The sequence below is a fragment of the Rhinolophus sinicus genome, chromosome 15 (assembly GCF_057876585.1).
Source record: "Rhinolophus sinicus isolate RSI-liver-muscle chromosome 15, RSI-T2T, whole genome shotgun sequence".
Classification (NCBI taxonomy): domain Eukaryota; kingdom Metazoa; phylum Chordata; class Mammalia; order Chiroptera; family Rhinolophidae; genus Rhinolophus; species Rhinolophus sinicus.
Genome location: NC_142515.1, coordinates 16808832 through 16826443, shown reverse-complemented (window position 1 = coordinate 16826443; position 17612 = coordinate 16808832). Strand labels below are relative to the sequence as shown.

Sequence of the window (17612 nt, the reverse complement as noted above, 5' to 3'; positions counted from 1 at the left end):
AGCTGGACAATCAGCTCTAATGTGTCTTTTGGAGCAAAAATTAATATGAGACCCAGTATTGTTATGTTATTTATGTTATATTATTATTATACCCGGTCTTATATAAGACCCGGTCTTACATTATAGTAAAATAAGGCCGGGTCTTATATTAATTTTTGCTCCAAAAGATGCATTAGAGCTGACGGTCCGGCTGGGTCTTATTTTCAGGGAAACACGGTAGCAGCACATGGTGCTCATCGTTTAAGTCGCACACTAAATACCACCGTTGTCTATAGTTTTCCCCAATAGCCCCATTTGGAAGTAAACTCTTCTTTCTTTAACCCCTCACAATCCTTTGTATCTTTCTTCATATATTTATTCTGCCTTGAATTATAATTATTCATATACTTGCCTTAATTTACCAACTAGAGACTGTCTTTGATTCTCCGCAGCCTAAGACAGTCGTGAACATTTAAAATACTCAGGATTCATTGCCTTGATATTACAGGCAAAAAAGCCATCAAAATAGCAGTAAACACCACTGACGCATTTTATAAAAATTGGAAGAACATGGCAGTATGCTAAAGATTAGGACATGCATGGTCATTTTTGCTTCTTGGTATTTGGAAATTGTGTTAAATTTTGCTATGGTATAATTAGATATGCATGCATTTCCTGGTTTGGTAAAAAAGTTCATATTCTTAACTATCATTTCATGTTTTTTAGAAAGATACATAATAAAGAAAAGCCTGAGAGGTGGGAAGAACCTACTAATTTTGTTGACAATGGGTTCTTTGGGTGCTAGCTTTGATTATAGGCTCAATATAATATTGGAATTCAACAATTGGTTATCTTTGGGTATATTATCTTTTGTATTTATGGTCATATAGTGGATTGCCAGACTGTTCTTTAGAATAAGTTTATGGTAAATAGTCTACTTCTTTCAAAATAGATTGTTTCCATTTATTACTTACTCTAGTATTTCATTGTTTTTGTTTTACTTGTTCTAAGTTTTCTTCTTAGATAACAACCATTGTTAACATTTTGAGGTATATCCTCCCAGTCTTTTAAAAATGTGTTCCTTGGTTTTATTAATATATCTTCTTTTATTTATATTATTTTTCTTTCTTCTATGACTTTTCCTTGTTTATGTTTCACACAGAAGGCAGGGAGGATTGAATTTGTCTCTATCATTTAGCTGTAAGGCAAGCCTGTTTCAGCTTCTATGTTAGCTAAAACTTTTTCATCCTGTGTTTACGAGTGGGTTAAGTAGAGATGGAAGAGGACATAGAAGTACATACACCTTTTTTCTCTCTCTCTTTAAACAAAAATGAGATAATGTTTGAATTAAAATTTCTGATATAATGTCTACAACTCAACAAAATGTGGTATACTAGAAGTAGGCAAGAGAACATGTGCTAGTATTAATTTTATTAAAATATAACAGCACTGAAGCTCCAGTTTCAAAATATTTAGAGTTGTTAACTGAAAGCACTATATCTGAATGAATAGTCCTAATGAAGAATGTAGACTGTTTTTTCTTGATGAATGAAATTATAGGAGTCTGATCATATATTACATTACTACATAAATTCATTGGGTGTGGTATAGCAGTAACTAAATTAATCCCCCTTTAATAACCTGAGCAACAAAACATGGCTAATGCTCTTTTTTATTTCCCTTTTAGGTCTACACACAATGAGCTGGAAAAGAATCGGTGAGTCAGTAAAGAGGTGAAGTTTTCATTTATGTTTAAAAAGCAAGCTCAACATTAAACCTGTGAAAATAATGTAATAGTGAATATGTAGTTACAATTTTTATTTTTTAAATGTGTAATATGTCATGATTCTGATACGTATGCTCTCCAAAAAATGACTTAAATAGTAAGCTTATACTATCCAAACTGGAAGACGTAAATACATTTTTAAGCTGATTTGAATTTTGAGTTTATGGTGTAGCTTTCTTTACTTCTGTCTCTGAAAACAGGTTAATTGTGATAGGCTTATGGCTTAAATATGGTCTTGCTAAAGGATTAGGTTTCTGTAGTGTAGCTAGTACATATTATGACAAATAGTAGGACACTGAATTTCTCTTTCTTTTCAGTTTGTTCATTTATTCTATGCATTCAACAAATCTCTATCGAACATGAACTATGTCAGTGCCAGGCAGCCATAATGCTTTACACAGGAAATAGAAGAATGTGTAAGATAGTTTCTGTCCTTAAGGAACTTAGAGCTTCCTAAGGGAGTATGGTGAGTATGGTAATGGAGAAGCAGAGGGTGATGAAACATCATGTTGGAGGGTCACCTGATTCTCTTTTAAGGGAGTCTCGGAAGCCCCTACAGATGGTGAGTTAGCATTGTATATTGAGGAAGCTGCAGGAGTCTCAATATGCTTATAAAAGAGGCAAGCCAGGCCAGACGTTGACAGCTATGCTGAAGAGTGTGGACTTTTTCTGAGAGCAATAGGGGGAATTTCAGTGAATTTAAGATGGGTTGTCATATAAACAGATTTGTGTTTAGAAAGATCACTTTGGCTACAGTGCGAAGAATTGGTTGATTGGGAGAAGGGATCTCAAAGAAAAGAAAACTCTTTTGGAGGCTATTAGAAGGCTCCAAGGTAAGAGATGATGGAGGCCATTGGAGATAGAAGTACAGTAGTACCTCGGTTTTCGAACATCTCCGTTGATGAACACTGTAATTTTATGGATCTATGGTATCATTATTAGATAGTAAAATTAGGGGTTGATTTTAAAGGTCTGGAATGGATTAATCCTTTTTGCATTACTTTCTATGAGGAAATAATGCCTCGGTTTTCGAACATTTCCAAACTTGAACGGTCTCCGGAACGGATTACGTTCGAAAACCCAGGTACCACTGTAGACAGAATGAAGAGATGTATAGGGTAGAATCATTAGAAATTGGCGACTGGTTTGTTATGGAAGGTTAAGTTTTAGGTGGTATTATTATTTACCAAGATAAGGAATATAGGAAGAGGACAAGTTTGGGAGAAAAGATGGGGATTGTACAAACAAAATATTCTGTTTTGGATGCAGAGATTAGATTAATAACCAACAAAGTGGAAATGACTGCACCAGTCATTTTTGACAAAAAAAAAGATCTCTGTGACCTTCAACTTTTTGTCTTGCCTTTTTTTAAGTAGAAGGGACCTTACAGATTCACTAGTCTAACTGCCTCATTGCAGATGAATTTAAATGTCAAATCCTCTTGAACGGGTTTATTAGCATAGTCCTCCAGGCTGACTTGGTGACTTTTACCACTCTGTTTGCACTGTGCTCTGTTCAGATCTTTTTTATTGTTAAAAGTGACTGGTGCAGACAATTCTAGTTTGTTGGTTATTAATCTAATTTCTGTGTCAAAAATAGAATATTTTATTTGTATAATCCTCATCTTCTCTCCCAAACTTGTCCTCTTCCTTTATTCCTTTTCTTGGTTCTAAAACTTAACCAAGCCGTGTTGCACTATCTGTTCATATGTCTCTCTGCCAGTTGACTATGATTGCCTCACAGGCAGGGATTCTGTTTTGTTCATTATTTTTTATCCTCATTTCATAGCATTTGATGCATATATAGTAGATGATGGCTTCAATATTGAGTGATGGATAAAAGTGAAACAAAATTCAATAGTCTAGTTAAAGATGTTTTGCTAGTTTGTGGCAAAGCAGTTTGGCAGGAATCTTCACTTTAGAGAATCTCTCTTTTCTGCCTTGAATTTCTGGTGTATTAAAGGAAGTATCTGGCTAGTTTAAACATGGTGAAAAGACCAAGAAATGACTTGACAAATAAAATCTTACATTGAACTTTAAATTAGAGCACAGAATGTATTTTGGGCCACATGTTATAAATACTGATATCCAAGTGCCTTGAAAAATCATTTCACCTACCTGAATGTGGTTCTTGGGAGACCCTCATTGGAAACCTGGCAAAAACTTTTTTAACACTGGAGTAAGACTGAATTCAGTAAACTGTTTGGAATGGAGCTTTTAAAAATCTTTGAGTAAACTTTGTTTAATGCATTTGGCAAATCAATTCTGACTTATGATAACTTTATCACCCATAGTATTACTTTGATACACCCTGTAAGTCATTTAATCTGTTACCTGTCTGTGGCACTGGTGTAACATGCGTGGCTTTTATAACCTGGATTGTACACAATCTCCAGTGTCTCCAGTGAAGGCTTTTTGTTCTCATTTTATGTACTTAGGTCTAAGACTTTCTGGTTGGTTCCTACCCTAACTCGCTTAAGGCATGGTTCCCTCTTCCTCTTCTGTCCTCTTCTGATAGTCCTGGATAGTCTTTCTCAAATGATTTCTTCCCCTCCTTTCTTCCCTCCTTTCTTTAACCCTCCCTCCCTCTCTTCCTTAAGGCATAATTGAAAGGTAATATAAAATTAACCTTTCCAAAATATATTAGATTTTAAGAGGGATATTTATCAATATAAATAAATCTTTAATTTAGAGTTATGTGTCAGGGTGAGTGTCAAAGGAAGAATCCAATTTAATAACCTGTACTTCACTTCTGAAAAGTTTCTGGGTTATGATCTAGCAAAAAACAAAAGTATTGGTAGGTACAGGATGATCTAAATGGGCGGAGTGTTTTAGCCCAATTTTCAAGAGGCCAAATATAAAAAATATTTTTAAAATTTAAGCCTGTCAGTAAGAAAAGATGATATAGGAACATTTGTGACAACATGGATGGATCTTGAGAGAGTAATGCTGAGCGAAACAAGTCAGACAGAAAAAGCAGAGAACCATGTGATTTCACTGATATGTGGTATATAAACCAAAAACAACAAAAGAACAAGACAAACAAGTGAGAAACAAAAACTCATAGACACAGACAATAGTTTAGTGGTTGCCAGAGGGTAACGGGGGCGGGGGGTGGGGGGTGGGAGATGAGGGTAAGGGGGATCGAATATATGGTGATGGAAGGAGAACTGACTCTGGGTGATGAACACACAATGGGATTTATAGATAATGTAATACAGAATTGTACACCTGAAATCTATGTAATTTTACTAACAATTGTCACCCCAATAAATTTAATAAAATAAAATTAAAAAAAAGAAAAATTTAAGCCTGTATTGTTATTACATTTTAAAAGCTCCCATCTAGTTCTATTTAATAGTTTTTTTTGTTTTTTTCCCCACCGAGGCACCATTTTTATTTGACATTTTAAATAAAAAAGTTAACCTAGCTTTAAAATAAATAGAATTTTGGCTTTCCCTTTCATTTGCTTTTGAGTATGTGTTTATATGAGGAAAGTAATTCACTATCAAAAGGGTAATTTGATTTTGTCTTTATTCTGAAAACATACTTCTGAAGTAATTCATATTGTTGAAATATTGCTACTTTACATACAAAATATTGATTTCAGAAGTTCGTTTATATTTTTTTTTTTAAGCTTGATTCTAAAATCTTACATATAAAGCTGCTCTAAGTTAGTGTTTTCTGCTGGGGCAATGCAGTGAGAATTAGAATAGATGATTTTAAATTGTTAGTGAATGACAGAGTCATTCTAGGTGTCTATCTTAAATAAAGCCTCAAGATTGTGGAACCCCTACGTCTGTCCTTGAGACACATGTTGAGGTTCATACTTCCAGACCTCAGAGAAAGGCCTAACGGTGGAGATCTGGGAGTCGGGCAAGCCCAGAGTAGTTTGCTGTGGTCCACAATTACCCACTATGCCCATAGCCCATTAGGGAGCTTTAGGTTTAGGTGGGTTCAGGACTGATAAAGAAATTCAGATTCTTTCTTGGATACAAAGGCCTGGGGGCTTCTTTCTGCCTAAAACCCTGATGGTTGCACCAAACCTAGTCTAATATTTCAGAGCATTTGTTACTTGTATACTCATCCTGTCTCCCTAGACCCGTAACAGGTCATAACAGATTCAGGAGATGAAAAGAAGCATTTATGGCGTACTTACTGTGTTCCCTCACTATGCAATACTATTGTGTAATTATGTAAAATAGGAACACAGGAAGTGTAGGTCAAAGTGTTATTGAAAACTAGCCATTTTGGCTATCATAATTACAATTTGAAACAAAATGATGGGAACACAAAACAGACCTATTCATGATCCTATCTGATCATAAATTTGATATTTATGTTTAATATCAGTCTTTCTCTTCAGTAATGATTAATAAATCCTGTGCTTGGCACTGTGGTAGATAAAATGAAGTATGAGATATTTTGATAATTATAGGTTTCATCTCAATACCAGGATCTAGTTAAATTACCAGTGAATGTCTAGAAAAGTCCACTAAAAAGGATTTTGAAACTGAAGGTTGAAACCCGTTAGTGGTCTATGCAGTCATTTTAGTGAGTCATTTTGCAAAAGAAATAGAATAGAAAATACCAAAGTGTGTTGCTTAAGTAAAGTTAAATGTAGAATTGTGAAACTTATATATACATGATATAAAATGCTGTCAAAAAGCCACTGCTCTGGCTCGTGAAGGAGAGTGTATGAAGAAGAGGTAGAATTTGAATCTAAGGAAAGAATAAGGAAAGGGTCAGTCCATGGAAGCAGGAAGGTGGCATCATAAGCTGTGTTCAGGAGAGTGAGTAGACCATATTGAGGGGAAGGACGGAGTCTATCAAATTAATAGGGGGAAATGAGGCCAGAAAGGTGGTTTGGAGTTAAACTGTGGAATGTTACTGAAACGTCAAGGAATTTGGGTTTTATTTTGTTAGCAGTAGTGAGTTTTTGAGGCATTAAAAGTGAAAAGATAGGCATGATCGAAACTTTTTTTTTTTAAATGCAGTCTAGCTATAGAAGCAGTGAAACTAATTTGGATGCTGTTGAAGTAGCCCATGTGGTAGAAGGATGTAAGAACCAGCACTCAGGTGATAGGAATGGGAACAGAAAGGAAGAGAGAGTACTAAAACACCATGTAAAGAGGGGATATTATTTTCCATTAACTGCTACTGTTCATTCCTCCTCACATTCTGTTCTTCCACAGCAGCAACAGTGATCTTCTCAAAGGATAGATCAGATCATGTCATTTCTGACTTCCACTGGCTTCCCATTGCAATTAGGTAAAATCTGTGGCCTGCAGAGTTCTACCACTCTATCCCTGGTCTCCTAGGATCCCCCTAACACTGCTTTTTTACTTTCCCTCCAACATACCATGTTCATTTCCATCTTGGGCTTTTAAACTTGCTCTTCCTTTTGCTTGTAAAGCCTTTGCTCTAGCTCTTCATCATTATTTAGTTCTCAGTTCTCAGGTCATCTCCTTAGAGAATAGTAATTGTCCCCCACTCACTCTCTATCCCATTGCATTTTCTGTCACTTTAACATTTATCTCTGTTTGAAATATTTTTTGAGTTATTTAACTTCTTTCAGAGACTCTTAAGTTTCAGGAAGGCAGGGGCTTGGTCTTATTTACCCTTAGTATATAGCAGTCATTCAGTAAATATCCACTGAGTGAAAAAATGATTCTATGTGCTATTGAGTATATCTATAGTGAATAATATATGTTACCGAATTATAATGACTTAAGTGGAAAATGAAAAATATGTAAAATACTCTTGAGAACACAACAAATATAATAATTTCATAGGCGGTAAAGGGAAAATGTAATGAATTCTTAAAATGTAAATACATTATATGAAAAAATTTGGTAAGTGGAAACGTCTTAAAGGATTTTTACTATACAGGACTTTATCCTGCTTATAAAAAAAAGAGTCAGTAACCTTTTTTAAAGGGCTAATTGATTCTTTCACTTCATTAGGATATTATATAGTGTACTAAAACAAAACCAAGTGATTATGTAAAGGGGAACAGTTTATCTGATGGAGTTTATGCTCCACTTGTAAGGTCTTTATTCCTTTCTCATTCCATGAGTTAAAAATGGTAAATATTTTTACAAGGTAAAGATTTGTATATACTTGGAGACTAGAATATCATAAATAATTTCAGCTTTTTTGTGTTAGAATTTTTTTAATGTATTGGTTATATTTATCCCAATGGTTTGCACATCATAATGAATACATTCTTTTTTTAAAGATTGTCTACATGTCCTCAATTGACGTGGACATTTTGACAGAGTGATTGTTTTGGTCTGCCTTATCCTAGAACAACACATAAGAATAAATCTTTGTGCCCATGGGTAAAGCAATGGTTTTTTAGTACATCATCCAACTATTTAGGATTCCATGGCGGGGAAACATATCTTGACTGGTTTTAGCTGCATATTTTGGGTGCTTGTATGACATTTATTTAAATAGAACATACACTTTTATATACAGTATGCACATTGTAGGAAAAAATACATTTGTTAGGAAAAAACAATTGCACGATTGGTTTGGCAGAATTTCCATTAAAAATAAGTCATGGGGTTAAGGAATCTAAACCTTTGTTGTAGGTTTGAAATATATAACTGCAGCTGGATCAAAAGTGTACAGTTTGGATTGGATCTGATAATTATGAAAAGTTTAGTCAAAAGTTCTTCTTAGCCTTGGTTTATTACTAAGATGCAAATCTCAGTGTGAAAATATCTTACAGTAACCCTGATAAAGCTCATTTATGAAAAACCCATGGTTAATATCATACTTAATGGTGAAAGACTGAATGCTTTCCCTTAAGATCAGGAATAAGACGAGAATGTCTGCTCTCGTGATTTCTCCTCAACCTTGTACTGGAGGTTCTAGCCAGGGCAGTTAGGCAAAAGGAAGAAATAAAAGGCATCCAGATTTGAAAGGGAGAAATAAAACCATTTCCGTTTGCAGATATCATAGTCTTATGTATAGAAAATTCTAAGGAATCCACCGAAAACTAATAGAGCTCGTAAATGAATTTAGCAAAGTTGCAGGCTTCAGGATTGACACACAAAAACCAGCTGCGATTCTGTACACCAGCAGTGAACAATCTGAAAATAAATTTAAGAAAACAGTTCCATTTACAATAGCATCCAAAAGAATAAAATATACAGGAATGAATTTAAACAAGGAGGTGAAAGATTTGTACACTGAAAACTACAAAACACTGTTTAAAGAAATTAAAGAAATCTTGTGTTTATAGATTGGAAAACCTACTATTGTTAAGATGGCAGTACTCCCCATATTGATCTACTGAGTCAATGAAAGTCCTATCAAAATCTCGGCTTCCTTTTTTAGTAGCAATTGACAACTGATCCTAAAGTTCATATGGAAATGCAAGATACCCAGAATAGCCAAAACGATCTTGAAAAGAACAAAGTAGGAAAACTCATACTTCCCAATTCCAAAATTACTACAAAGCTACATAATCAAGACGGTGTGATATAGGCCTAGGAACAGACTTATAAATCAATTGAATTGAATCCAGAGATAGTTCCTCATATTTAGGGTCAATTAATTTTTGACAAGGGTGCCAAGACAATTCAGTGTCTTTTCAACAAATGGTGCTGACACAACTGGATATCTATATCCAAAATAATGAAGTTGGATCCCTACCTTACACCATATACAGAAATTAACTCAGAATGGATCATGGGCCTGAATTTAAGAGCTAAAACTATAAATTCTTAGGAAAAAAACATGAGAGTAAATCTTGGTGACTTTGGGCTAGGCAGCGGTTTCTTACATATATATACGATGCCCAAAGCACAAGCAATGGAAGAAAAAATAGATACATTGGACTTTATCAAAATTGAAAACATTTGTATTGCAAAGGACACAATCAAGAAAGTGAAGACAAATTACAGAATGGGCGAAAATACTTGTAAAATGTGTCTGGTAGGGTAAAGGAGGTCAAATATATGGCAATGGAAGGAGAACTGACTCTGGTGAGCACACAATGTGGTATATAGATGATGTATTACAGAATTGTACACTGGAAACCTGTGTAATTTTAGTAACCATTGTCACCCTGATACATTTAATTTAAAAAAACAACATATATCTGATAAGAGACTTGTATCCAGAATATATAAAGAACTCTTACAACTGAATGATAAAAAGACAACCCAATATAAAAATGGGCAAAGGATTTGAATAGATATTTCTCCAAAGAAAATATACAAAAGGCCAGTAAGCACGTGAAATGATGCTCAATATCAGTAGTCATTAGGAAAATGCAAATCAAAACCAAAAGTTACCACTTCATACTCACTATAATGGCTAACTAGTGTTGTTCACCCAACTTTGTGGTCATCCATCCATCATACCAGCCACCACTGAATGGGGGAAAGGTCCTGAAAAGTCCACTGACCTTGTAGTTTCACACTTAAAAAGTGCTAATGTCATCATCGTCTGATGGAACTGCACAAAGGACTCAACACTTTACTGAAAATACGTGATTAACCACAGATGAGGTTCCAATATGTTATATGGTACTACTACCTAATGTGATTTGAGTAAGATAATGAAGAAAGATTGAACTCTGTAGCATATAAAAAGGATATATTTAAAGGTTTTTAAGAGCCTCTAACAATGAAATCTAACAAAATTAAGACCATATATTGAATGAATTGTGTCAGTTTCACTTCAGGTATAATAAAATATAACTTGAACAACAAAATTTAAAAAGTATAATTGTGGAGGGAAGGAGAAACAGCATTGTCCAGAGACCAGGAAATAGCCACTGACCTACTTTTCTGATTTGGCAAATAAAAGTGATGGCTACTTCCCTTTTTTAGTCTAAAGATGGAAAACTTATTTTTAATTCATTTAAAAATCTTGAAGAAGAAAAATTTATTCTTTGTACTTTTTTTAGACAGTAGGAGTTGAGTTATAGTACTGAGTTATTAACGGTAGCTATGTAACACTAAAAAGTAGCCAGCTAAGCATTGGAAAGTAGACACTTATTTAATAGAATTTCACTATTTATGAAACTATAAAACCAGATTAATATAGAAATTAACATCAAACAGTATGTAGAGTAATATCATTTGTCAGACATGTAATCGGTGCATTTACTTTTGTATGCAAGTATTATAAATGAATACTTTAACTGTATTTTTATATGGTAGGAATGCTGAAAACTGTAGACAACTAAAAATAGCTGTACAGAGATAGGCACCTGTTAGGGTTAGAATTGAATGTTATATGAGATAGAGATGAAGTAATGGGTGGGTTTTGGAGATAAAATTTATGGTTAATAGAGGAGCATAGCCAGGATAAAATTACACATCTAAAATGCAGCCTATGCAATGAAGTCATTGCCGTAGTGTCTAGATAGGTTCACAGTTTCTGTATTGACCTTTGTCAGAAATAGCTCATTAAGGCTAAGCTTTCCACTCCCTGACCCAGGCTGCAGGGTGACAGAAGCTGCCTCAGACAACGATTGCATTCTATAAACCTAGTGTTCTCAGAACTTCAGCTATCCAATTCCTAAAGTTTAAATCAATTCTATAACTGATACATGGGTAGAGATGAGATCATTAGGTCTTAAAAATAACCTAGAAATATAACTTGAAACTCAGAGTCTAAAATTATGTCTAGAAATAAACAAATAATTAAGTCAGACTTTAAATAATCGGCGCAGTGAATATCATAGTGAAAGTGTAGTAGCTTTTTACCCAAGTGATTGCAAAGTGTGTATCTCAGTGCAGTTGTCACTTGTTTAAGAAAACATTTCCTCTCAAACTATGAATTCGTAATTTAAAAAAGGAATAGTTTAATAGATTTTCCTGATATATTTTAGATGATGCAGTATACAAAAGTTTATTTTATATGCAACTTGAGGACTGTGTTTGATCCATAAAACTGACTATACCGTTTACACTGATACTTATAATAATTTATACAGCAGTAGAATTCTACTAGACTTTAAGGCAATATGCTGTTTTACTAAATTCCTTTGCTGTGTATAGTAATCACTGCAGCCTAAATGTTCTGATAAATATTGGTTTAATAATAACTGCAATTCAAATGCATTTTTTAAATTAGCATCTTCATTTAAAGAAATTTTCTATTTTGGTACAAATTTTGGCAATTCAAGCATGCCAAGAGGTATATCAGTAAGAAATCTTTTTATTAAGTGAGAGATTTGTTTAGTGTCTTGCATTTATCTTTTTAAAATGAAGAGATTCAGATTCTTTTGCTACATGTTAGCTGGTGCAGAGGATAGTTACTTTATACTTGCTTTTATGTATTCTAGTGAATAGTGCCAATTGAAAATCCCATGGGTGTTACTAGTGAAAAACCACAGGTCTAAAGGGGAGGATTCAGTAACGAGAATAAAATTTCCTAATATGGTTACTTGCTAACCAGTTCTTGAAGACAAATTTGCTTGGAAAATAATTAATTCAGTCCTGGGACAAACACATGACATATTGCTTATATTCATATCTTCTAAAAAGAAAAGTTGAAACTTAATGAACTCATAAGTAAATAACTTGTTTTGTTATTTTGGAGAAGCCAATGGAGAAAGGTAGGTTTTAATACTAAACATGGTTTAGGAGCTAAATTGTCAAAAAAAGGATAGTTGGAATCCAACGCAGACGATTTGGGGATATGTAATACATTGATGTGAAAATTGTACCAGAAGTCAGAAGATAATTTTTCCTTTCATGTCTACTAGTGGTAGCCTGTGGATGTCATATAAATTATCTCACTTCTTGGGGTCTTGCATTCCTTGGCTGTAAAAGGAGGAAACCTAGATGATCTCTGAATTCCTTCCCTACATGAAAAGTTTTACAGTTCTGTGAATGTTTTCAGTTCAGTAATTATAAGCAAATTAGAAACTTAATTATTACACTCGTCTCCAAAGCATTTTCCTTGATATAAATATATACATGTGTATGTATGTAACCTACTCCCAGTACACACACAAAATGAAAGAGCACCTGGAAAAATGAGCCTAGAACCTCACCTCATTAAAACTTTGGAACTTTGTAAAATATCTAAAGATTATTATAACACTTGGTGCCGTAGCTACAGTGATAGAAATTTATTTTACAATAAGTATTTATTTTATAGTAATAGTAAATATTTCTGTAAAACTAGAATTTTCCCTAAGAAGCATATGTGTCTGTGTGTATAAATGGTATAAACACATTCCTCAAAGCTGTATGTATGTGTGTGTATATATTACATATGTGTGTGTATATATATTATGTCTGTGTATATTATATATATGTACACACACAGATGTGTGTGTGTGTGTGTGTGTGAGAGCTTTAAGATTTAAATACTAATGAATATTTAGGACTTTGTCCCTTTTGGAAAAATACTTACCTTTGACTTCTAAGGAAATGTGACAAGTTAATCTGTAAACATAGTGGTAAATCCTGAGCACTTTTAAAAAATATTCTCTGACAAGTTTTTATTTGCTCAAGCTCCAGAAATCCAGTTGTGTGGTTATTGTATTGTACTGCTGTACTGAACAGTCGTCAGTGACCCTTAGATGAGGGTGTGTCACACCGGGAGGGAAGAGCTCACTGATGTTACTTAGCTTATTTAAAACATTTCTCTATAAACAATCTGAAGAGAAAGTAGCTGCAGGTCAGTATATTGGAATCTTTCTTCAAAGTATCTTTTCAATCATGTCCTCACTGCTTTGATAGTTTGCCAACTCCATCTCTAATTTTGGGACATCTCCACTGTTTATTTTTTCCCCTTATGAGTTGCTAAGGGTTGCTGGAAATCAGAGCTGTGCTGACTGGATCAACTAGAAATTTATGCGTCTCTAACTGTAACCTCCTTTTGGACCAACCATTCTCACCTCTTGTTTCCCTATAGCGTTTATCACAGTGACTATTCAAACTTTAAAAAAAAAAATTTCTTCGTGCAAAAGCGCGAAGCTAGGCGTCATTAATATCACACTTTTGTTTAAGGGTTGGGCTTTAATTTATATAAAATTAGGTGATAGAATTGAACAATCTTTAAGATCTCTTCTAGGCCAAAAAATTCTGAGATTTCAAGTACCCAGTCCCACTTTTTACTCTTAGATCTAGTTTTTGAACCAAGGGCTAGGACCCATATCTCCCAACTCCTGGTCTAAAGATATTTCCTGTATATTACTGTGACTCCTATTTCCTCCTTTGCTGAAAATGTGGACACCTGATTCAAACTTCTTTATCTTCCCCTATATTTTCTACCTCTATACTTTTGGCTCAAAGTCTTTGGCTCCCCTCTCTCCACTCCCCTTTTGAATTTCTAATGCACATAGAGGCATGAACTAGAATAACAAAAGTGTTTATAATAACCAAAAAATTAGAGCTAACCTTAATTCCTATCAATAAGGGAATGGCTGAATAAATGATAATACATCCATAACTTGCAGCAGATAAAAAGAATGATTTAGACCTCTTTGTGTGTAGAGAGATTTCCAAGACATGTTAAGGAAAAAAGCAAATTCCCTATTAGTAACAATAGTATTTCCAGTATGATCTCATTTATGTTTTAAAAATACCCCAATAATATATGGAAATACATGGGAAAAGTTCTGGAAGGATACATTACCTCTGGGAAAGGGAGTGAGAATCAAGGAGAAACGATCATGTTGATTTTATTGTTAGAGTTTTTGTAATAAGAGTGTATTACTTGTGAACTTAAAAAAGATTTGTAAAAGGCAATATACAATCCTATCCATACATTTCCATAAATAATAAAGCTGAAAGGAATCTTAGAAAATCATCTAGTCTAGCATCCTTATTTTATGGGTAAGGAAACCTAAGTCTCTCCAAGATATATGCTCCACTAAGCTGATGAATGACAAATTCAGAAGGAGAACCTACATTTTCTGATTCCCAAACCAGAACTTTTTCACATTCCCTTCAACGTACAGCTAATATATACGTTTTTCGGGAAGTCTTTCCTGATTATCCACAGTGATATCTCTTCTAATTTCCATCTGTTTGTGTCATTTATATGAATTCAACCCACACTACCTTATACTGTAATACTTTCTAAATCACATACATTCTGTGAGGGAAGATTGTAACTTGCTTGTTTTTATATCTGACAGTGTCTTACAGGTAGCAGGTGCTTAGTGAATTAGTAATTAACACTTTTGTGTGTTTGCTTTTGTAGTAGGCTGTGCACCTTATGGTAGATTAAGAGAAAAAAGTTAAATGCCAAGTCAAACAAATAGCTCTGGGTGTGTGTGTGTGTGTGTGTGTGTGTGAGAGAGAGAGAGAGAGAGAGAGAGAGAGAGAGAGAGAGAGAGAAACAGAGGGAGAGAGAGAGAGAGAGAGAGAGAGAGAGAGAGAGAGAGAGAGAGAGAGAGTTCTGCCACTTCAAGATAGAAAGTATTTTAGGATGGCACATAGTGAGATATTTGCTACCCTACAAGTATCTTTCCTTTCCAAGGAAACTAGTTTTGTTCTCCACACCTGCTTCAGAGAGAACAATTTGTCCCCATAGGATATTCTAGGTAATATGACCCACTTAGGAAACATGCGGTGATTGTGCTTCAGAATGGGACCTCTGCTAAAGTTGAACCATAGGAAAATGCCTCTTGAATGTGATGGTTTTTACAGATGAAAGTATATTTCTTTCTGTATTTGAATTGGTACAGCAGACCAGGAAACTTAATTGTGACTTAAAGTTTGAATAACATAGAAGCTGTGACAGATCTTTTTTTTGTTGTGAAAACATTTCCTCAAAATGTTTGGAATTTATACAAGTGTCTTGCCCTTGATATGCTCTCATCCTGTTTTATCTACATAGCTCTATTACTTGATATTAGCATCTTAATAAATTTCAGCTTGCTTTTTGAGAGAGAGACTCTTCCCTGTGATTTTTGTCTGCAGTTGTGTATTAATCCTGTTTCACTTCAGATTTTTTGGTAACTTGGTTTATTTTGATAGCTGTTTAATTTGACATCATTAAAAGCCTGTATAATTATTTAAACAGTTTCTTTCATGGAAGTTTCCATAATCAGCTAGGAGATTGTTCTTGGGTGGAGCCTTGGGAAGATTTATTCTTTTTTGGAAGGCTAATGTTTCTCTTAGTTTAGAATTAATAGCTTAAGGAAAACATCATAGAATGCTGAGAATTTCCATAAATGCTTTTAGCCAAAGAGATTGTTATTGAAATGGCCAATTGGTGCTCATAGGTATTCATCTAGAGCCATTCTTATTATGCCAGAAATTAAAAACATTTATGTATGTATGTATTTATTTATGTATGTATGTATGTGTGTGTGTGAATATACTATATATCTATATCTATATCTTTGTTTAAAAAAACAGTTATGAATTTGGCTCATTTGAAAGCTGCGAAGTAAATAAAATAGAGATAATAAGACTTCATTAAATAGAAAGTTACCTGTAACAACTTTAGTGAATTTCAAATATGGTATATTGAACCTTGTTCTTGGCTCTGTTGAGCATTTTATTAGAAATTAAAGAAAAAATTATGTTTAGCATAGTTTGAGCTGTGCTTGGAAGAAAAGATGTTAGTGGTTAGTTTTCACTTTCCTTGAGATCATAGATTTTTTTTTTATATTCAGGCAAATAAAGATATGTAAATTAACTTACGTGTGATAAGTTAATAGGCATTTGCTTGTCATTTTCTAAATTTTTAATTAGCCTTAGAATTTGCTATGATCAAGTTCCTTTTATTTTAAAATTGTAGTCAACAGTGCTTAGTTTAGTAATATTTATTTGAATGAAATAGAAAAACTAGATTTTTAAACATTAACTTGAGGGCATTTGGTTTATTGCTTTAATTTTAGAAAAATTTTTTTTCAGTTAGTGGTCTTCTATGGAGAAACTTTTGGACACGATATAAAGAACTGTATTGTACATCTATGTAGGATTTCGTAGTTTAAACATAGCAAAGCCGGAGCTCAAACATATGTTTGAACTTCGCAGCTTCAGTTTGCAAAATGGCCCTCTCTTTTTTGGCAAGTGAAGGTTAATTAGAGGTTTCTCAACATGTTGATAGAGCTTTGAATATTTTAGCACAGAGAGGTGAGATGGTAGTACAGGTCCAACAGACAATGGTTAGGAGTAAATAATAGTTAATAATTATTCATTTTTTAGCAGCAGTTTTATTATTTCCATTAAAGCGCAATTTGACCTCTCTCTAACTCTCTCCCCTCCCCCGTGCTTTGTACTTTTACTTGTGATAACTAGGAACTATGTTGAAAATTTAGGTTTCAAATTTGTTTTAAACTTCCTTTGAATATCAATCTAGGATGACTTCTAAGCAATGGGTAACGGTCAGTTATCTGCTAATGCGTCTTAACCGTCTTCTATACCATTAACCCCAAGATCATGTTTCTGATTTAAAATCTTGGGTGGAAATGGGAGTTCATTTGAAGTGGCGTATTAGTTCTTGGCACTGACAAAGGACTCTTAAAGAGAATTACAAATCAAGTGACAAGCACTTATTAGGCATTGGCTGTGTGCTAGGTACTGAGGATAGGATAAAAGAAGGCCTGAGCCCTTAGATTTACAGTCTAGGTAGAAGACAAAAGATATTTAAAGCCCCTATAAGCAGGATATAATTAAGTGCTAAGTTGTGTGTGTTCCCGATGGGAATTGAGGTAAACTCGCATCGGTGTTATCACGGGCTGAAGTTAGAATGAACAACTGAGTTATCAGTGATTATTCCTGTGATGTGCTCGGTTCTCGCTAGGAGTTTGCCAAAATTGGTTTATCACATATATTCAGGATGTTTAAGAGGGCTTTCAGGAGAAATGCTACATCTGAAGCCTCTTTGCTCTTTTAATCATTATA

The 17612-nt window shown here is 34.1% G+C and overlaps 1 protein-coding gene across 4 annotated transcripts in view; it reads left to right on the top strand.

The window, feature by feature from the left end:
• The window catches only part of MXI1 (MAX interactor 1, dimerization protein), a 73753-nt gene that overhangs the window by 37360 nt on the left and 18781 nt on the right, over positions 1-17612 (top strand). For all 4 annotated transcript variants that reach the window (XM_019725104.3, XM_019725106.3, XM_019725105.3 and 1 more), the window contains exon 3: positions 1667-1696. In XM_019725104.3, coding sequence (XP_019580663.1) covers positions 1667-1696 — 30 coding nt within the window. The remainder of the gene's footprint in view (positions 1-1666; positions 1697-17612) is intronic.